This window comes from Photinus pyralis, unplaced genomic scaffold, assembly GCF_008802855.1.
Source record: "Photinus pyralis isolate 1611_PpyrPB1 unplaced genomic scaffold, Ppyr1.3 Ppyr1.4_LG2, whole genome shotgun sequence".
NCBI lineage: Eukaryota > Metazoa > Arthropoda > Insecta > Coleoptera > Lampyridae > Photinus > Photinus pyralis.
Window position 1 is genome coordinate 30343407 of NW_022170403.1, and position 22315 is coordinate 30365721.

The 22315-nt window shown below is 35.2% G+C and overlaps 2 protein-coding genes across 3 annotated transcripts in view; both read right to left on the bottom strand.

Annotated features, from left to right (window-relative positions):
• LOC116164862 (poly(rC)-binding protein 3) overlaps positions 1-22315 on the bottom strand; it is a 241458-nt gene that overhangs the window by 200238 nt on the left and 18905 nt on the right. For both annotated transcript variants that reach the window (XM_031479102.1, XM_031479101.1), the window contains exon 2: positions 15320-15364. The gene's annotated coding sequence lies outside the window, so the exon portion shown is untranslated. The remainder of the gene's footprint in view (positions 1-15319; positions 15365-22315) is intronic.
• Positions 6217-6873, bottom strand: LOC116163936. The gene has a single exon (XM_031478065.1). The coding sequence runs from the start codon at positions 6871-6873 to the stop codon at positions 6217-6219; it is 657 nt and encodes a 218-aa protein (XP_031333925.1).

Consider the following 22315-nt stretch of genomic DNA (forward strand, 5'->3'; position numbering starts at 1 on the left):
CTCTTAATTAACCAGAACGAAATAATATTTTGAGACTGTATCGTCTACATGAACCGATTTAATGCATTCTTCAAAACTACACAGGAAAAAGAGATAAAATCCTAATGACCACACGTTGGGGGAGCGTAATTGCACGAGTTCGTTACTCGTCCAGCAGGCAAGACCGGATGTTACATTTCAATTTAATTATTAAAATATTATCCGAGGGATTAAAATTAATACAATGCATTAATATTTACCCACAACATCCAGGTTATTCTATATCGTACCGGAGGTATTATTAATTTGAATAATATTTTGTTAATACAACTGAGCTCCTTTAAAGAGTTTTACATTAACGTTAACGACCGTTCGCTAATGAGTAAATAAATTTCGCTCTTGTAGCGCAAAAACGTATATATTTTACCGAAATTACTCCAGAGACCTTGCCTTTCGTATGCAGGTGGAGTTTTTGTTTTTATTTTTTCATTTCCCCTAATACACTTACATAATAAACCTTCTCAATTCTTACCTAAATCATTTTATTCTCAGACAAGTGACATGGATCCAAGTGAATAATGGAACAGAACCGTCTAATATTTCCAGGAACAAAATGAGGGCCATATTTAAAAGTTTATCATTGCGAGGTTTTCTAATAAGGGAGATTTATTATGGATGCAGTTGGAATTTAGCGGATATGGGCATCGCTCTAAAATTTTGATGTCGGCGGTTAAACAGTAATTAAACTCAAGCGCATTTAGCACGACCCATAAATACAAAGTACGATCGGTGCTTGTTACTTGTGCCGCAGAACAATAACATGTTATGACATATGGAAGCCGAGTGACGTTATAATAATGAATATAACGTCGGGATGGCGCACAATACTGTTAGAAATGGTAAAAGTGTCAATGCCGCAGATCAACAGAAATTGAGATAAGTGAAACACATTCACAGCGTTCACTGTGAATATATCGGAATGTCTGAAATGATGTGCTTTGTAATACTCATGTCTGGAGGTAGATTTAGATAAGTAAAGATACATTCAGGGCACGCAATTTCCAAGCGGAGGTTTTCGCCACGTTTTTCTACTCGCTGCTGGAAGAATATTAATTACCGAAAAATTGATTAAAGGAGACTATACATTTAACATTTTCACGTAGAACCGACGCTAAATTAAGGGAAAGACTTCGGGCGTTATGTAGGGCGTACTGTCAGGGTAAAAACGTAAACTGCTGTGAGGACAACTCCATCAAGTTACCACCCGCAATTAAAACAGTAAAGCTAGTAATAGAGTGATCCAGTTTTAATTTGTGCTGGTCTGGAAAATTAGTTTTCCTTACAGTGAAACGCAGGGGCGGCCCCTACACAAATTAAAATTGGATCAACACTAGCACTATTTAAAAATGTTATTCATTACAAATTTTTGAATTGCGCGGGCCAACATGTAGAGCTTGTGCGGAGGAACTGGTCGCCCAATATAACTTACACACAAAAATCAAAATACTGAATTATTCCGCCGAAACACTTATACACTTATAAAAAAATGTAATTGCATTTATTTTTACAATTTATTTTTAAAACACAGACTCTTCTTACTCAAATTATATAAGGTTTTAAACTTACTGCGGTCGTAAACACACGTAAGAAAATTTCAAGCCCCTTAAATCAAAAATTAAACCCCTTTCATTTTTTATTACGAATAATATGTTGGTTTCAACAGAATGGTGCACCCGGGCACAATGCCATAACAACTCGAGAATACCTTTCAAAGATATGTTTCATTTTCTAGGAAAGGGTTTTTGCCTCGAAAAAGGTTTCTCTGACATCACCTGCTTGTGTACGCACTCGTACGTACGTGTCTTTTCATATGGACAAAATTATTACTTTTTATGAAATTTCCTTTAAAAAAATTTCCGTAGACACACCCAAATCCGAAAGTGCCGCTAATCGTCCATCAATTTGACATGAAAGTAACGGGAGCACTGGTCGTTAGTATAGGGTAAGTCAAGATTACAGTCGCTCCTCGATTTATTCTGTGGGAGTTGTTATTACGCAAAAACGATCAAATTTTTTTTATTTTTCCTTTACGTCCAAATAATAATGTGCACCTTGTTAATAAAAGTTCGCGACATACTCGTAGACAACCTGTTACAAATAACTACCAAAACATTTTTGAGTAATTGGTCAGTAGATGTCGTCTGGTAATGGGTATCCTGCCCACAATGCAGCACTGTCTGTATGGTTGCCTACATACGTAATCTTTTCCATCGATTGCATGATGCTATGTAAACATACTTAGTGTGGAAAAAACCGAGTTTATTCACTTAAGTCTCAGTTTGAATCGGTATTGGCGGAGGACATTGCACTGTTTCTTTACATCTCTGTAAAGTGTCTTCGTAATTATTGGGTTAAAACAATGAAATTTTGCTTTGCAAGCGACTTTCATTTAATTCAAAGCGAAAAGGGCATAAGTAGGTGATACCAATAATACAAATTTTCCCGAAAAACAAAAAACGGATAGGTCGAATGGGATTATTAAGTTAAAACCATTTATGGTTCGCACTTGAGTGTTTCGCACACATCACTGTAAAAAGCATTAACGTACACTTCCAAAAAGAATTGTGGAAATATACTTTGCGTATTTAAAATGCAAATGGGTACACAATTTCGCTTTTATAAATAACAGGTCGACATACACAGTAAGGATTTAAATAATCATTTTCTATCAATTCGATGGTTTTTAAATCACGTTCAGTTACTCTATCCGGCCATTGAAATGGGGATGAAAAACGGCTCGCTCTGTTGACCTATAAAACAACTTTTTCGAATTGAATTTAAGGTGATTGTGAAAACTCTCAAATCAAATCGTGTCGGAGCGATTTGCGAACTCTCATCGTTCAGTCGTTAGTTTGCAGACAATTTTTGCTATTAGAATTAATTCTTCGAAAAAAAACTGCACAGTAGTGGGTAGATGAAAGTGGAAAAATGCCCTTTTTAAAGACGTTCAATCGGATTTTAAAATTGAGCACTAATTTTCCAAACATAATCTTAACAAAAGTTTTACTAAAAGCCTCTTAGAGAAACTTTGCCAATATTCAAAGTTCAAGTTATTATACAAAACAGTGTATAGTTTGGTACTTTTGAATGGCAAAGGAATTTTGTATAGGTACGCACAATAAAGTTTAAATCAAACTCTAATTAAACCATTTTATAACTTTTAGATAAGTTGTCATTGTACGATTTGCCAAAGTTTACCCTCATTGTCAATACTTAAATTGGTATTGGTTTCTAGGAAATTGGTGGTTTGATAGAATGGAAGGGTTGCGAAGGCTGTACTACAAACATTGCTACTAAACTTCAAGGAGATATTTATTAATTACTTATTTCTCATTTACGCAGAATTGAGATGGACACGAGATTTACATTTGGTGAGAGTGGCGCTCAGAAATTATAATTACTTGTAAATTAAAGCTCTTAAGTAGCTCGTAATTCGTGCATAAAAATTAATTTGAAGTAAGTAAAGGATGACATAGGGGCTACGTCCAAGTGGAACTGGTCGCCCCATCGATTATATCTATTTGCTTTTTTAAGAGTGGCGCTAGTAATTCTAGTACAATATCAAGATTTACTAAACCCTACACACCCTGGTTAACGGATAACGTCCGTCTCATGATTAAATTAAGGAATAAGGCACTTCAACGCTTTAAACGCAGCAAGTCTCCAGCCCACTGGGATTATTATAAAGCTTTACGAAATATGACTACTGCTGCTATTAAAGCTGAGAAGAAAGCATATCTAGAATTTACGTTTAGATCGAACAATGCTAAAACCGCATGGCAGACGTTAAGGAAAATGAGCATCTACGGCGTCTCTAGCGATAAAACTATCCCATCTAATTTGCAAGATGTCAACGAAATTAACAAGTACTTTGTTGTACACGTTAACAGTGTGTGTGATAATCCTGACATTATAAATTATTATAATAATAGCTGCTACGATAGAGACCCAGCTAGCTTCTCATTTTCTTTAATAGATGCGACACTAATTGAAAAGATCTTAAATAAAATGACATCCAAAGCTAGTGGTTGTGACGGTATAAATATTGATATTTTGAAATTGTGTTCCCCGCACTTATTGCCTCACATAGTGCACATAGTCAATTATTGCATTGAGTTTTCAATATTTCCTACTGTGTGGAAAGAAGGATGGGTTATACCTATTCCAAAAAAAGCACATGCTGAAAGTTATAACGATCTTCGACCCATCACCATATTACCCACCTTATCTAAAGTGCTAGAGAAAGTATTGGAAAGTCAATTACGACAATTTTTAAATTCACGTAGCATACTACCCGTACTTCAATCAGGTTTTCGTAAGGGATATAGTTGTGCTACTGCAGTGTACAACGTACTCGATGATATCATTACGGAAACTGATTGTGAAAACATATCAGTATTGGTACTCCTTGACTACTCAAAAGCGTTTGACTTGCTTAGTCATGAAGTGCTTAAGGCTATACTGAGGTTTGTGGGACTGGGCGATGGGGCTGTGGCCCTTATACAAAACTATCTCGTTGGTAGATGCCAGAAAGTGATTTTAAATCACGTGCATTCTGATCTTGTGCCTGTTACAAGGGGTGTTCCTCAGGGATCTATCCTTGGACCCTTGTTATACACTCTTTACACCTTTAACTTGTTGTCTGGTTTAAACGATTGTAAGTATCATCTCTATGCTGATGATGTACAGCTATATCATTCGTTTCCTTTTAGTGAATTGAATTCCTCTGTGGCAAAGATCAACGAAGATCTTGCAAGGGTAGCCAAGGCATCGGATAGTCACTCTTTGAAAATAAATGCATCTAAATCTTGCTTCATCGTGTTTTGTAGCGATAAACTTAAAAAGCACATTCAAGGCAAAATAATCTTGCAAATTGGTAACCAACCTGTCCCAATAGCCGATTGTGTAAAAAATTTCGGCATTTCTATTGATTGTAAATTAAGGTTTACTAAGCACATTGACAACCTTATTGCTTCGGCTTATTATCAGTTAAGATGCTTGTATTCTAGTCGTCACATTGTTAGCATCAAGCAGAAGGCTGTTCTTTGTGATGCACTGGTTCTATCACGGTTCAATTATTGTGACGTGGTATATGGACCGTGCTTATTACTCAAAGACTGTGATAGAATCCAGCGTGTCCAGAATTCATGCTTGCGCTTCATATTTGGAATTAGGAAGTTCGAACAGATTTCACATACCTTACCAATGCTAGGCTGGCTCAATATGATGGAAAGAAGGCTAGTTCACTCTTCTTTATTTTTTCATAAAATTTTAAACAGTAAAATTCCCCCGTATCTCTACCGCAAAATTACCTTTCGTACAGACGTGCACCACTTAAATTTGAGGCACAGGGGACTTCTATCTGTTCCTATGTTTAAATTATCATTATTCAAACGATCTTTCTTATTCAACATCTGTAAATTTTGCACCAACCCTAAAAATACAAAATTACTGTATCTGCCTGCTGCAGTCTTCAAAAGAAACATCAAACATCGAATCATTAGAGAGCGAATGTTAATGCGAACGTAATTGAAACCACTACGATGTTTCCGTTGCATCTCCAAACGATAAGCTGCCTGTCAATAATTGTTTACTTTACAAATAACTTTAACTATTGCAGAATAACTTTATTTATTTGTATTTACACAAGGGGGTTTCAAGGGGAAGAACAGGTGACCATATCAACGGGTTTACCTGACCTTGTGCCCATTGGTTATGGTGTAGGAACCATTATTTAACCAATAAAAACCATTATTATTATTATTATTATTATTATTATTATTTAATATGAAAAAAGTAATTACTTTTGCATAGGATTACAGAAAGATCTTGAACATTTTGTTAAGAAATGCCCACTTCTTTAAATGTTACCCAATATTACCACATTAGCTAAAACTTTCGTTCTTATATTACGGTACAGTATCTCTGAAATGAAAGCAAGTGAATTCATATCCACCACATTTAATGATATTTGTAAATTACTCAAAATAGAAAATTTTTTTTTTTTTTTGTTTTTTTTTTTTTTATTATGAAATTTGAGTGCCTCAACTGCTGAGGTCATTGGCACTGTTACATATGTATGTAGTTACATTAGATGAGATCAAGTTTGTTAATTGCCTTAAGATATTTGATAACATTTGGTAGTTCGGAGTGTTTGTTCAGGATACATTGAAGATTTTATTGTGCTAGGCCGCTCATGGTTCTTTGGTTGGTGTATTCTGGGCACTCGATCAGAAGGTGTTTCACTGTTAGCCCTCTGTTGCAGTTTTCGCATCGGGGAGGGGGTTGAGGGTTTTTTTCCATAAGGTACCCATGGGTGAGATGCGTGTGCCCAATCCTGAGTCGTGTTATAATTACTTCTTCTTTCCTGGTGAATGACCTTTTGGTTTTCCATTTCTGGGTGTCGTCTTTTATGGACCTCAGTAGGTTTTCACATGAGGACCATTCTCTTTCCCATTCTCTTCTTACGGTTTTTTTTGTGTATTTTTGGTGGTCTTCTTTTGTGGATAGGTTTTCGATTGTTGCTTCTGCAGATGTGAGGGCATGTTTGGCTAGTTGGTCGGCTTCTTCGTTTCCTGTGATACCTCTATGAGATGGGGTCCATGCGAAGACGATCTTTTTGTTTTTTCGGCTTAGGTGTGTTAGGGTCGTGTGTATTTCTTGTACACAAGGGTGCGTGCAATAGATGTGCTGTATTGCGGTGAGTGCGGATAGAGAATCTGTTATGAGAATCCACTTTTCTTCGTGATCTCTTCTTAGTATGAGCTTGGTCGCTTGTAGGATAGCGTATAGTTCCGCGGTAAAGATAGACGTTCCGTCATTTAGCTTGTACATTGTATTTAAGTTTTTGCTGACAATCGCACTGCCTACAGACTCACTACTTTTAGAACCGTCTTGTGTATATTTTATTGTAATCGCTGTATTTTGCAATTAGTTCGTTTATGAGGCTGTGGTACTCTAACGGTGAGGTGTTTGTTTTTTTGTGGTTGGTCAGGCTTAAATCGACTTTGATGTTGGGGAGGGTCCATGGGGCGTTTATTTTTGTAGGTTGTAGAAATTCACGTTGCCAAAGGTTTAGTTTTGTGAGGAGGTTGTAGGCTCGGATGTTGTAAGGGGGAATATTTTTGTTGTTTTTGTTGTGTAGTATTGGGAAAGGGGGGTAGACAAGGTTATTATGGTTCGCGTGTTTCTTGTTCGCTATAATGTTAATTGCGTATTTTAATAACTTCTGGTTGTATCTGTATTTTAGAGGGGTTTTCCCGGTTTCGCTGTAGATACTAATTACTGGGCTTGATCTGAAAGCGCCGGTAACTAATCGTAGGCCTTGATTCTACCAGTTTGTTTAATCTTTTATTACGGCTTACTGTTATAAAACCGGCGTAGTCTATTTTGGACTGTACTAAGGTGTCAAATATTCGTAAGAGCGATTCTTTGTTGCTACCCCACCTTGTATGTGAGACTGTTTTAATTATGTCTAGTGGTCTTTTGCAGTCGGTTCTTAGTTTTTTTATGTGTGGTGCCCAAGTTAGCTTACTGTCAAATATGACTCCAAGGTATTTTATTTGGCTCTTGTATTCCAGCTGTATGTTGTTCAGTTTAAGGGGCGGGTTGTCTTGTCTATGTTTTCGTGTAAAGTGGATGCATTTGGTTTTGTGGGCGGCAAAATTGAATCCTGTGCTTGTGCTCCAGCTGTCCAGGTCTTGTAAGGTTTTTTGGAGATTTTGACGGATAGCTTCTATGTCGTCGTTTCTTGTCAAGATTATTAAGTCGTCGGCGTATAGCATTGCTTGCACTGGATAGTGGACGTGGTCACCGATATCGTTTATTGCGATCAGGAATAAGGTAACGCTGAGTAATGAACCTTGAGGAAGGCCATTTGTTTGGGAGTACGTATTTGATCTTACGTTACCAATTTCATTAAATTCAACAGCTCATTATATGCAGCTTGAATAGGTTCACTCGAAAATACCCACAAACAACAAGGCGCTTTTCTTCAAATACATTGCCAAGAACATCACGAAACATGGAGTTCGTGATCAATTATTGGAATTTTTCATATAATCACAGTGTTCATTCCGAAACGAAATACACATCCTTATGAATTAGTTTTTGGTAAAAAATGCGCAGGGGGGGACTGGCCCGGGGGGGCGGGTGGCGATTGCCACCTGGCCTGTAGATCATAATGGCCCGTTGGAAATTTATAAGTATGTGCTGTATTTAGTTTCTTGCACTATTAATAAATTATTAACACGTTTTTCTAATTGGGGTTGATGTTAGGTTGTTAAAAAATTCTGTTTTAATTGAAGTCAGAAGTGTTTTACAATGAATTTATCATTTTTTGTCGTAGCATGAAAGTGCTGAAATTCAATGATAGGCGACGCACCTCGTGTGGATATTGTATATTTTGTTACTTTTAATTATCAGCTGCAATTTAAAAAAAACTGTATGGTAATTGATTTTCGAGAAAGGAGTACTTTAAAATGTTATTGTGGTGCACCTCAGAGCTCCCCCACCCGCCACCTTCATTACTACACTAATACTTTAATGGCCCGTAACCTATGCAATTCCACCTGGCCCGTAAGTACCCAGTCCGCCCCTGAAAATGCGAGTAACATTGCAAATAGCGCTAGTTTCTGAATTTTTGTGTTCCTTTGTTTTGTACACTTCACGCGAGAAGCCTTGAAGGAGCAGTCGAAAATGATCGAAAGAGACGTAAAAGAAGGAGACCCCAAGAAGGTTCGAAAGTAGCAATGAAAACGCTCGAAGGAGGTGTTGGGAAGGCTGGAGTTAAATTCTGAACTCAGGAAGACATACACGTCAAGAAATTCGAATTTATGGCCATCCTATACTATTGTGAATTTTACTGACTGTGATCGTTTACAATGATCTACTAAAATAATAGTTTATATATTTATATTTATTTTCCACGTGAAAAGTGCAACATTCGCAGCTTTTTATCTTAGTATCGTTTTAACTAGAATAATCCACTTTACTAAGAAGGATAGTTTTTCAGTTAATTCGCAGGTGAACGCTGATCATCCGTAATTGATTTTCCATGGACTAATAAACGGAAGGAAAATCGTTTGCATTATTAGAACCAGTCGTCTCAAAATCAATTATATAACAACTTCCTAGTTGGATTTAAGTTCTCATAGACGCTTGATTAATTCCTCTTTTAACTGTTGACGTTCGACTCCGAAACTTTGAACGTAAATGCGAAAGTTTACCTACAATGGGCAATATCTTTGCAAGCTGTGTAAGTGTTTTTTACTATACGATTCCGTAATAATATTAACGACTTTCTCCATAAGATCTCTGAGTGGAAGCGTGTTTGTTAGAGACATGCTTTCTCGCAATTTAGTCCAAGATCCAGCAGAAATAGAAACAAAGTACAAAGCACTCTTATTCTTTCCAGCTACTCAATTAAAATGTGAGCTTTCTTATGGAAAATTTGTCTAAAGCAATGGATATCTGCTCGTTTTCTAAAGTCCCAGAAAGTTCAAAACATTCTAAAATCCCTAAGATTTCCAAAACCTCGACTGCCTTTAAAATTCTCTGGTTCCCTAAAGCTCGTGAAGACATTTCCTTAAGTTTTACAATCTCCAAAATTCCCAGGCCGTGAACTTTGAGTTGCACCGGTAGCTTGGTTGCAAATAAGTGGTTGGCAATTTTTTTTATTAAACGGGAAAATGCAACGAGAAAACTGTATCACAAAATTGTTAAAAAATTCCTCCACCTAGCTCTTACGGTTCCTTATTTAATGTCATCTTTTCACTCCCCTGGTTTACACAAGAGATCTCCCTCCTTTATTTGCAAATTTGCTAAAAATAGGTCCTTTGACTTTGTACTTACTGTGCAGTAAAATAATTACCACCAAGTGAGAAATTATTATATATTGAAAAAAAATCAGAAAATACTAAGGGTGGTTTCAGGCAGCATCTCCTTTTGTTACATTGAATTTTCTATTTACTAGACCAGTCACAAATTTTATAATAGTTTAAATTTACGAACAGTTTTCTTTGTTGTAATTTCGTTTTACACATGGAACAAATTGACCTCCCTTTTACTTAATTACACTGCTAATACGCGGTAAAGAGAGCTTGCCGATGAACGCGTTTGTTTATAAAGACGGGCTATTCTCTACTAAATGAAATTGACACGAGTTGTTTTTTCTAGTCCCACACTGAAATACGTAAACATCCTCTGATTTAATTTTATATTACAATCGACAAAATAAAAACTTGTCATGAGTAACATTTGTTGGGTTGAATGCTCCCCTGAATGTTCCTGAGACCTCGACTCTTATTAAACTTAGAACTTCCCCATACTTCAGAGGAAAAATCGCAAAAAAAAACTTCTTCAAAGACTGTTCAAGTATATTGAAGTAATTTCACAGCGATTCAGTGCAGATTATGACACAATTTCTGCAGATATCCATATTTAAATATCTGTCACAAATCTCTCATGACTTTCCTGTACAAAATTCTTCTTTAGTCTTTTTCTAATATTTTTACAGTTTCTGATGTTAGTGTTTGAAGTTCCTGCTGGCCTTTCTCAAATCCCCGAAGTCTCTAAACTTTCTAAATGGCTTATACAGTTTTATGCCTTTATGTGTATTGAAAGCCATTTATCCATTACTATAACCTGACCTGTTTCCAAGAAAGAGAAACTGAATAATATAGCTACGATAGAATGAACAAGAAAATATACATTCATCTGATGATATTATTTAATGTACAAAGTGGTCCCCCATTAGGATCTCCGCAACGTAATTTAAGTTAAATGGGGGTAAAATTGCCCCTTTTGTTAGTAATTGAATCTTTATATTTTTGTGTACGGGATTCCAAGTCAGGTTTGAGTATAATTTTACCAAAAGAATAAAAATTTGGATCCGCTACAAAAAAGACATATTTTGCGAAGGGGGGGTTACATTTTTATGTTCTTGTCTACAGGGTTGCCAGTGGGCTCTTTATGTATAAATAACCAAAGAAATAAAAACTAGGATGGGCTGCAAAAGGAACACCCCTTGCAAAGAGTAAGTGCCTATAGTAAAATAGAATTCAAATTAATATAAGTATAATTGCCGAACCGTTAGGGGTTGAATTTTTTTGTTTTTGTCTACGTGGTTGCAAGTGGGCTCTTTAAGTATAATTAGCCAAAGAAACAAAAATTTGGATACACTACAAGGGCACCCCTTGCAGAGTATAGAGCGTATAATCAAATAGAATTCACATTAAAATATAAGTATAATTGCAAATTCGTTAGGGGTTGAACTTTTATGTTCTTGTCTACGGGGTTGCAAGCGGGCTCTTTAAGTATAATTGTCCAAAGAAATAAAAATTTGGATACGCTACGAAAAGGGCACCCCTTGCAGAGTGTAAGTGCGTATAATAAAATAGAATTCACATTTAAAAATACGTATAATTGCCGAACTGTTGGCCGTTGGGGGTTGAATTTTTAATTTCTTGTCTACGGGGTTGCAAGCGAGCTTTTTTAATATAATTAGCAAAAGAAATTAAAATTTGGATACGCTACAAAAAGGGCACTCTTTTAGAGTGTAAGTGCGTATAGTAAAATAGAATTCACATTAAAAATACGTATAATTGCCGAACTGTTAGGGGTTGAATTTTTATGTTCTTGTCTACGAGGTTGCAAGCGGGCTCTTTAAGTATAATTAGCAAAAGAAATTAAAATTTGGATACGCTACAAAAAGGGCACCCCTTTCAGAGTGTAAGTGCGTATAATAAAATAGAATTCACATTAAAAATACGTATAATTGACGAACTGTTAGGGGTTGAATTTTTATTTTCTTGTCTACGGGGTTGCAAGCGGGCTCTTTAAGTATAATTAGCCAAAAAAACAAAAATTTGGATACGCTACAAAAAGGGCACCCTTTTCAGAGTGTAAATGCGTATAGTAAAAGAAAATTCACATTAAAAAATACGTATAATAGCCGAACTGTTAGGGGTTGAATTTTTATGTTCTTGTCTAATTAGCCAAAGGAACAAAAATTTGGATACGCTACAAAAGGGGCACCCCTTTCAGAGTGTAAGTACGTATAGTATTGAGAATTCACATTAAAAAATACGTATAATTGCCGAGCTGTTAGGGGTTGAATTTTTATTTTCTTGTCTACGGGGTTGCAAGCGTATAAGTATAATTATCAAAAGAAATAAAACTTTGGATCCGCTACAAAAAGGGCACCCCTTTCAGAGTGTAGGTGCGTATAGTAAAATAGAATTCACACTAAAAATACGTATAATTGCCGAACTGTTAGGGGTTGAATTTTTATTTTCTTGTCTACGAGGTTGCAAGCGGGCTCTTTAAGTATAGTTTTTCTTTTTTTTGAACAGGTGGGGAAATGCATTATCCAAAGAAATAAAAATTTGGATACGCTACAAAAAGGGCACCCCTTTCAAAGTGTAAGTGCGTATAGTAAAATAGCATTCACATTAAAATATAAGTATAATTGCAGAACTGTTAGGGGTTGAATTTTTATTTTCTTATCTACGAGGTTGCAAGCATGCTTTTTAAGTATAATTAGCAAAAGAAATTAAAATTTGGATACGCTACAAAAAGGGCACCCCTTTCAGAGTGTAAATGCGTATAGTAAAAGAGAATTCACATTAAAAAAATACGTATAATTGCCGAATTGTTAGGGGTTGAATTTTTATGTTCTTGTCTACGAGGTTGCAAACGGGCTCTTTAAGTATAATTAGCAAAAGAAATTAAAATTTGGATACGCTACAAAAAGGGCACCCCTTTCAGAGTGTAAGTGCGTATAGTATTGAGAATTCACATTAAAAAATACGTATAATTGCCGAGCTGTTAGGGGTTGAATTTTTATTTTCTTGTCTACGGGGTTGCAAGCGTATAAGTATAATTATCAAAAGAAATAAAACTTTGGATCCGCTACAAAAAGGGCACCCCTTTCAGAGTGTAAATGCGTATAGTAAAAGAAAATTCACATTAAAAAATACGTATAATTGCCGAACTGTTAGGGGTTGAATTTTTATTTTCTTGTTTACGGGGTTGCAAGCGGGCTCTTTAAGTAGAGTTATCCAAAGAAATAAAAATTTGGATACGCTACAAAAAGGGCACCCCTTTCAAAGTGTAAGTGCGTATAGTAAAATAGCATTCACATTAAAATATAAGTATAATTGCAGAACTGTTAGGGGTTGAATTTTTATTTTCTTATATACGAGGTTGCAAGCATGCTTTTTAAGTATAATTATCAAAAGAAATTAAAATTTGGATACGCTACAAAAAGGGCACCCCTTTCAGATTGTAAGTGCGTATAATAAAATAGAATTCACATTAAAAAATACGTATAATTGACGAACTGTTAGGGGTTAAATTATTATTTTCTTGTCTACGGGGTTGCAAGCGGGCTCTTTAAGTATAATTAGCCAAAAAAACAAAAATTTGGATACGCTACAAAAAGGGCACCCTTTTCAGAGTGTAAATGCGTATAGTAAAAGAAAATTCACATTAAAAAATACGTATAATTGCCGAACTGTTAGGGGTTGAATTTTTATTTTCTTGTCTACGGGGTTGCAAGCGGGCTCTTTAAGTATAATTAGCAAAAGAAATAAAAATTTGGATACGCTACAAAAAGGGCACCCCTTTCAGAGTGTAAGTGCGTATAATAAAATAGAATTCACATTAAAAAATACGTATAATTGACGAACTGTTAGGGGTTGAATTTTTATGTTCTTGTCTACGAGGTTGCAAGCGGGCTCTTTAAGTATAATTAGCAAAAGAAATTAAAATTTGGATACGCTACAAAAAGGGCACCCCTTTCAGAGTGTAAGTGCGTATAATAAAATAGAATTCACATTAAAAAATACGTATAATTGACGAACTGTTAGGGGTTGAATTTTTATGTTCTTGTCTACGAGGTTGCAAGCGGGCTCTTTAAGTATAATTAGCAAAAGAAATTAAAATTTGGATCCGCTACAAAAAGGGCACCCCTTTCAGAGTGTAGGTGCGTATAGTAAAAGAGAATTCACATTAACAAATACGTATAATTGCCGAACTGTTAGGGGTTGGATTTTTATTTTCTTGTCTGCGGGGTTGCAAGCGGGCTCTTTAAGTATAATTAACCAAAGAAATATGAAATGTAGATACACTACAAAGGAGACACCTCTTGCAGAGGGTAAGTGCGTATAGTAAAATAGAATTCCCATTAAGATATAGGTACGTAATTCCCAACTGTTAAGGGTTGAATTTTTATGTTCTAGTCTACAGTGTTGCAAGTGGGCTTTGCAAATATAACTGAGATATTACCAAAAAACGGAAAATGTCTAAATTTCGTATTCATTTTCCCTAATTGAAACAGCCAGAAATGGACGGTCCCTGTTAACACCTTGTTGGATATTGGATTCTAACGGAATGAGATACAAGACAAAAAAAGCACATTTAAATGCATGACTAGTTAGTTACCTGTGGATGTTTTGATGATGTAAATGATGTGAAATTATTTTCGAAGTACGAATTGTTCCCATGCCCATTACTACGATTCTCCAAAAAGAGCGAAAACGCAGTGTTTAGTGGGAAAAATGATGGCAATGGTTTTCTGGTTTCTGCAATTGCTATTTTTTAGTGTATAAAATACGCATCTTTAGCATTGGATTAAAACCCCTTAAAAATGTTTATGGACTCACATTAGTACTATACACAATGATTTAAACATCCCAACCCTGTTGTAAAGAGATCCTATAGTACTCACAAACAAAATTTTGAATACAGTTTGAGACGTTTTTTTTCCAATATCTCCCAAGGGAATTAATATTATTTCCAAAGGATTATACGTTATGTACCTAATTAGCGAAAAGCTCACTGAGAAAATAACAGGAAAATGCCAGTTATTGTAAGCAGTAAAACATTGTAACATTAATTAATTCACAACATTTCCCTTTTATCTTTCACTTTTTAATGACTGACATTTGGATATTTACTCAAACTAGCTATGTAATACTTCATTCACTTCGTACATTTGCTTCTTAGAGGGTTTATGTAAATAACGTTTTGGTTGTAATTATAAGCTCAAAGGAATTAAAGCTTTTAAAATTAAAACATTTTATTTACGTTAGGCTCAAATTTGTTTTTAATTAAATTGTGCACTTTGCTTGTACATGAAGCGACATGTGTATACATCAGTCGCGATTTAACGAAAAGAGCATAATGTTTACCATTCCCGATTCGAAATTATTTACACTGCGTAAGTTTCACGAATAACGTCAGTGTTTTTAGAAGATAATTTTAATAGAGCACTTACCTGTTCAATGAGAGAGCTTCAGATACGAGATGTACTGGAAAGCACCTGAAAATAGAGAATAGTGTTACAAAATCGTTATGTCTACACTACAAATCCAACAAATTAAAAAATAAATCCACCTAATGTGTGCGTAAATGAGTTAACTTGTCACCGCGATCGCCAATAATTGTAAACGGTAGTGAGAGGAAGCTACAGCTGCTGCTACAAAGTGCCAAGGAATTCCTTTATCCCATGTAGAACAATCATTATCACAAAACGAAATTCAATCTATTTGTCTTTTAAAGCTGTTAAAAATAGCCGATGGGGAATATTAATTATATTCTACTCCACAATTTAATTGAAATCTACGGAATGTATCCAAGATTTCCACTTCTTCTACCCGAATAAATGCGTTTCAAATGTCATTTCAATATAAATCAGATAAAAGTATCCATTATATGGGTTATAAAAAAGTAAATTTTAATAAAAGCAGAATTTTCACCCCAATAGCCTTCAAATTCTATCTTCACTATTGAGCTTGGCGAGTTTGGCAAAGGTATTCAGAGAAGAAAATGGTTAAAGGTGCTGGCAATACAAATTCAAACAAATTGGGGGTACTTATGGGATTTTTAAAAACTGAAGCTGAACAGCCAGATCTCTGGCAAGAACGAGATTTGTCAAAACCTAGGAAGGAAGACATCAACCCTAAAAGGTTATGGAAGTATCAGCAAAAGAAGTGAAGTCGAATGTTCAGCAATTGCAACCAGCCTATTCAACGGTAGTAATTACCCATGTTTTTTTCGGTTCCAAAAGTAACCATGAACCTAAGAATTGCTTTAAATTGAAGTAGGAAGAAATGATGAAGCTAATCAAAGTAAAACGAGTGTGCTTCAAATGCTGAAAGAAGGGCCATAAAGTTAATGAATGTCAGGTTGCGATTTATTGCTGTTATGTCCTAAGAAGAGAAAAAAGACTGCAAATAAAAAAGCAACTCTAAATAGTGGATCGATTGTTATTTGCACCATTGAAGTCCTATTAAAGTTGTGAAGGTGCAATTTGGAACAAGAGAAAGTCGGCGTTAGCTCGAGTTCGCTTTGATGATGGCTGTCAGAAGTTAAAGCAAAAAGGAATAGCAGTCCCTCATGCCATGTTCTCATTAACTGAAATTGACACTGTGATTGAAAGTGATTATTGGGGCAACCTGGATTAACCATTTCTGATGATACTTGTGGGTTCAGCGTTTCTCAGGACAATATACCTACAGATGTTTTTTGGCATGGAAGAAGTAAGTAAGTTTTGAAATCCAAGAGAACAATCTCTCAGATGCAGAGCAGCAGGCCTCGTGAGTAAGGTGAGCGATATCTCGTTGCACTTCCGTAGATAAATCCTGATCTGAAATCAGTTGTAGATCCAGATGGCCATTTTCTGCCACATCATTCTATTTTTCCTCTCCTCTCAGACCATCTTTTGAACTTCTATTTGTTTCCTCAATCGGCAACAGTAAGTTAATCTTTCATTACTTCTTTTTCCTTTAAACATTATATTTTATTTTATAGTGGGTATATGTTAAATTGACCTTTTAATTTTAACCGTAAGGATAGATAAAGTGAAACAGAAGATTTTGTGCATTCTAATGACATCTGTCATTCTTATTTCAAATAGGACGCAATGCATGATATAAAATGACGTTCAGAACATACGACAATGCTGTTTCTATCGAAACGACCGCAATGGCAGAACCTAAGCTTGCTATTTTTGAGGTCTAATTTAAATTCAGAATTATCAGAAGCTTTACAATTATTTATATGGCTTCTGCTATAAAATTTTTTTTTTATATTATACAGGACAATAAAGTGACCATGCCGTAAAAGTTAATTCACTCAGCGGTTAAAATACCCCGTTACCGTATTATATAATAAATAATTATTAGTTGTGAAGTACCGATGAGGGTGTAATATGGTCAGTTGAATTTTACTGTGAGAATTGCATCGGTGATTTTTGCTCGTAGTATGAGTTGGTTCTCTTTGTTTGCGTTAGCTATCGGAATTTGCACGATTCGAGTTCTTTCTGCTAGAGGCCAAGTTGCCGATTTTGTAATGGGGTTGTGACTTGAAAGTGTTAAGTGATGTCTACAGTTGATTGGCGAGATTAGTCCCGGTACTGGCTGTCTTAACTCATTTGGACAGTTTTTGCCACCCCCGTGATCGCCTCATTCATGTAGAAAAAACAAAACAACAAGTAGGTACACCCATCAATTCGATAACTTCCCGCACATATTAAAAGAGTAATCAAAAATATAAAACTAAATCGGGGTCAACACCATATAATCGAAACAAAAATTTATCAATTATTACTTACACCAAAAATGATCGCGATGTCAAACAAAAGGTTAACGGTATCAAACACATGAATCTGCATTGAGGTTAAATCAAATCAATTTCAAAATCAAAGATTGAAACACAAAAAATATGCTACATAAAAAACACAAATAAATCAAAGAAATGCAAAGATTAGTTACTACCTGCACTAAATATCACAAAATAACAACAAATATTTAGGGAGCGATGCTTTCGTGGTCGCCATTAAAAACAAGATGCCAAACGTAACCAACGTTCGTGCCTCCTAAGACGGCGCAGGCAGCTTTTCCCCGTAGCGTGGCGTGGTTGCCCCACGGGTTGGAACCCATACCAAATATAGGTTCCAGTTCCACATTACTTAGGTAGAATTATTTTTTCCGGTACTGGTTCTGTGGCTTCAGTAATTTTTGTTTAGGATTTCAGCTTTTTTTCGGTTTTTAAGGGTTCCAACATAAATAAATGTAATTATTATTAAAAAAATATAAAGTATTATTAACTGTAGAAGAAAAATAATAAACGTTTTAGTTTGTCGTATTTATTTCAATATAAGCGAATATTATGACGGTAATCGTATCTCAGTTGCAAGCTCGCCGTTCCTAGGATTACAACGGTTGATGACGTGGGTTCGAACCCTATCGCGCGCCTTTTTTTTTCTATAATACATCGCACCAAACAGAATGGAGCGAAAGGTAAAGAAGTAAATGGTCTAAAGTCTAAAGTTCAAGTAAATGGTCATTTCAGGGGTCATTTTTACAAACTAATTCTACTAAAACTTCGTATTCATTATTAAACGACGCCATATTGCGCTTGGCGTTCACTGATTTGCTACTGGAGCGGTTCGACAGCGCCGCCAAATCCTTACAGAGCAGTGCCCCGCAAAGAAAAGAGAGAGAACCGAAAAATACCGGTTGTTTGGCACTAATAATAACGGTTCGGGTTCCAAGTGAGGGGTGGATAATTGCAATCGGTTCAGGTTACGTACGGTACCTGTTCTTCTTTCTTAATTTCTTTGGCAAAATCTTTCTTAGAGCACTTTTTTATGTAGAATCCATCGAGATACACAGTTTTGATACAGGGTGTTTCAACAACAAAAATGGTAGGGTTGTTTAAAACGACAATTTCTCGGTTATCGATATTATTTATTTATATATTATATGTTTTATTTGTTTTATTCACATAAGTTTTGACGTTCTTTGTTTGTCATTAAAAATATTTGGAGGTAATAAACATTTCCAGATAACCAAGTAATGGTCGTTTTCAACAACCCTGCCTCTTTTGTTCGCCATGGAAATCTAGCTGTGGGTATTTTTTTCCCTTTTGATAATCGTAAGCTTGTTCATGTAGGGGGGGGGGGGGTCTACTTGATTCGGCAAGTCAGAGTTTTGTCGAATGCATCACTAAAGCTTTCTTATTACCAAAAAGTGTTGCCTTTTATTCAGATTAACATTATTGATTTAATGTATTTGTTAACTTTAAAATCAAGGCCTCTACGATTGGTCAAAGTGGGGCTGGCTTATAGAGAACTATTCGGAAAAAATTTACAATTTGGCAACATTGACAGAAAACCAAATAGTGAATAGGTTTCCATGCAGAGGTTAAAAAATGACATCGAATCCGCTAATAATATACAGGGTATCCATTAAAAAAATCCGCTGTGTATTGACCGTAAAATGGGACACCCTGTACATTCAAAAGTAATGTCTATTGACGCGCAACCATTTATATTTTATTCAAATCCTAAAATATCACAAAAAGTATAGTATTGTAACCTCGATTGTAACACGTGTTACCAGACGGGGTTAAATAAGACCCCATAGGTCATTTTTGCAAATATCTTGAAAAGTAAAAAGAAAGGTACGTATGTACGTAATTCGGGATTGTTTTATTTATTACCTATAATTGTAAGAAACAATGTAAAGAAGCGGTATTACATTTTGATAACATTATCACTATAATTTAACACAGAAAGTTAAGTTGAGGTCTTTTTTAGATTCACTCGGTGCTATAGAAAGGAAATGACTCATTTTGATTGAGGGTATGCATATTTAAATCGGCGGTAATTCCCAATATTTAAGAAATATGAAGCGTATTAAAATTGAACAATCTAAGGTATTTTAAATCAAATCAGCCTATTGGTAAATACTATTTTTAAATACGTGAGTAATAAGTTATTTTGTTTTAATAAATTAATTAATAAACTATCTTTAAAATATGTCACTATACTTCCAATTTGTAAAGTATCTAAGATATTTGTAATTATGAGTTATAATGCTGGTATTTTAACGTTGCATAGCTCTCAGATGGATCGATATGATTTTACTAATACATAAAAACGGCACGATCATGGAAGTTGTCAAATTCAATGAAATTTTAGTTCAGACAAAGGAAACCTTAAAGCATCACACTGAGGTACTCAAATTTTTTTACGCACAACATAAAAGAGTTTAGTGCTTTCGAAAGTTTAGTGGCTATTGATGTAATAGTAACTTGCTCCAAAAGCTCGTAATTCTTTGCTTTGTACCCCCTACATTAATACATTTAACCCATACATATTTTATGCGCGCTTTTCTCTTTAAAGCCATTACTCTACTCACAATATATGCAAGTCTTTTACTTCAAATGCTGTTATTTGCAAAGAAATAAATTCTCAATAGCACTATACTGGCATCAAGATTTGCAACTGCAGGAAATTTTATCTTTGTAAATATGAAATCGCGTAGTCTTTTAGAAAAAAACGAGAATCCAAGCGAGAATCAAAGAGGAAAGCGATTATTAAGTTACGCCTTCAGACATATATGTGAATAAGGAAGGTACAGCACAAAGGAACTTTTAATATAGTTTTTAATAACCCATTTTCTAGCGGAGCATTTTACGGGTGAGAAAACCTGAAATATAAATTTGCTCCTTTGTTAAGGTTGAAAATGTAATTAATTATTAATTGCAGCCCTTACAAACTATAATCTGGTTATTTATTAGTCTTAATAGTCTACTATGGACTTATTTACTGTACTGGATTTATAAGTGAATCTTTATTTTTTTACCGCCTCGAGGTCTGCATGTTGGGTCAAATTACGTCCTTTTTACTCGAAACAGGACCTAGTTAGTAAATTGGGCAACACATCGGCATTTTACGTTCTCAAGTACTATTTTCGCGAAATTGAAGCTGGTTTGCTCGAATACGTGGGGACATTTTTGTTTTGCATTCATCACGGAGTCAACTGCAGTACCATTGAAGCGGTCTGTTTCCATACTTCTAAAAGAGGTAGCATAAGATAAATTGTTACCAGAAAAGAATAGCATCCACGTCAATTACTGTAAGTAGTGTAAGTTATCTTAAAATGTTTGATTTTTATAAAGTAGGTAATGGTCTGCTATTTTTAGGAACTTGCATGAGAACTTTTGTTTGAATATTCCTAAAGGAACCGACCAGTGATAATTATGTAAACAGGCATCGATTTTTTTTGTATTTCCGAGATTTTAAGAGAAGATAAAAGGACAAACTTGCGCAAGGTAAGGGGTATACGAGGGGTAAACCGCTGGAGGAAATAGTGTACAATTTGGGGGGAATTAAGAGGGAATTAGGGTATTTCGAATGTATTAAAAGGAATTAATAGGTATTTTGAGAATTACCGAGGAAATTGAAGGTATTATGAGGTATTAGTAGGGAATTAAAAGGAAAAGGAAGAAATAAATAAGTTTGCCATGCGCTAATATACATCAGAATTAAAATGACGCATCGTTTTACGTCAGTGACTCGTATAGTGCATACCTCGGTGCATACTAGCTGTAAACTGTGACGTGCCGGTATAATATTTGGTATAAGATTTTATTAAAGATGCTTGTTTGTGTTTAAATTTTTTTATCACTCTGTCTTGGATTAAGTATTTTTTTGTTTGTTTTGGTAATAACATTATGTACTATTTTTTAAACTTTAGGTTTATAGTACGGAGAAATCAATAAGTTCAATAAATAATTTTAGTAAAGTTATAAAGGTATGTATTAGTCTATTTTTTTTTATCTATTTTGTTTATCTATTGCCCCTCTATAGTCTATTGTTCCGGGCCCTCAACAGGCTTGCGCACAGTTACAGAGTGACCCGTGCTTTAAAGTTGTTCTATACTACTCCTGTATATTTACCTTACGAATTAGGGAAACTGCAGGAAAACCGAATTCGGAGTAGCCGACAGAATGCTCCAAACTGATCTAAGGAAATTCCTATCTCTGGCTTACCTCAGGATAGCCCAATTATAGAGAATAGAGCTATTGTAAGAATTGTGGGGAATTCAGAGCAATAATGTAGGTAGATATTAATAGGAAATTAAAAAAATTGTGGAGAATTGAGTGCATTATTAAGGTATTAATAGGAAATAAAATTTTTTTGAGGAGTTCATGGCTATAATTAAAGTAAAAATAGAAAATAACAAAATTAGGAGGAATTAAGGAATTAAAAGGAAATAAAGGGAAATAAAGGGATTTTTTTCAGGAAAAGGTATTTGGTGTACAAATGTTTGCTAGCGGTTTACCCCTCGGGGGTATAAGAAGCTTTTATTATTACTGAGCTAGCCGTGGGTAAATTAAAAATTGTCATATTAAAATTTTTGCTAGTGCCGTAGAAGTTCAATTTTATTGTATGCAATGAGGCCTTCGACGCTTTTAAGTG

Excerpts from the sequence above, each read along its gene's own strand:
- LOC116163936 (XM_031478065.1), bottom strand. The coding sequence starts at position 6,873 with ATGTACAAGCTAAATGACGGAACGTCTATCTTTACCGCGGAACTATAC.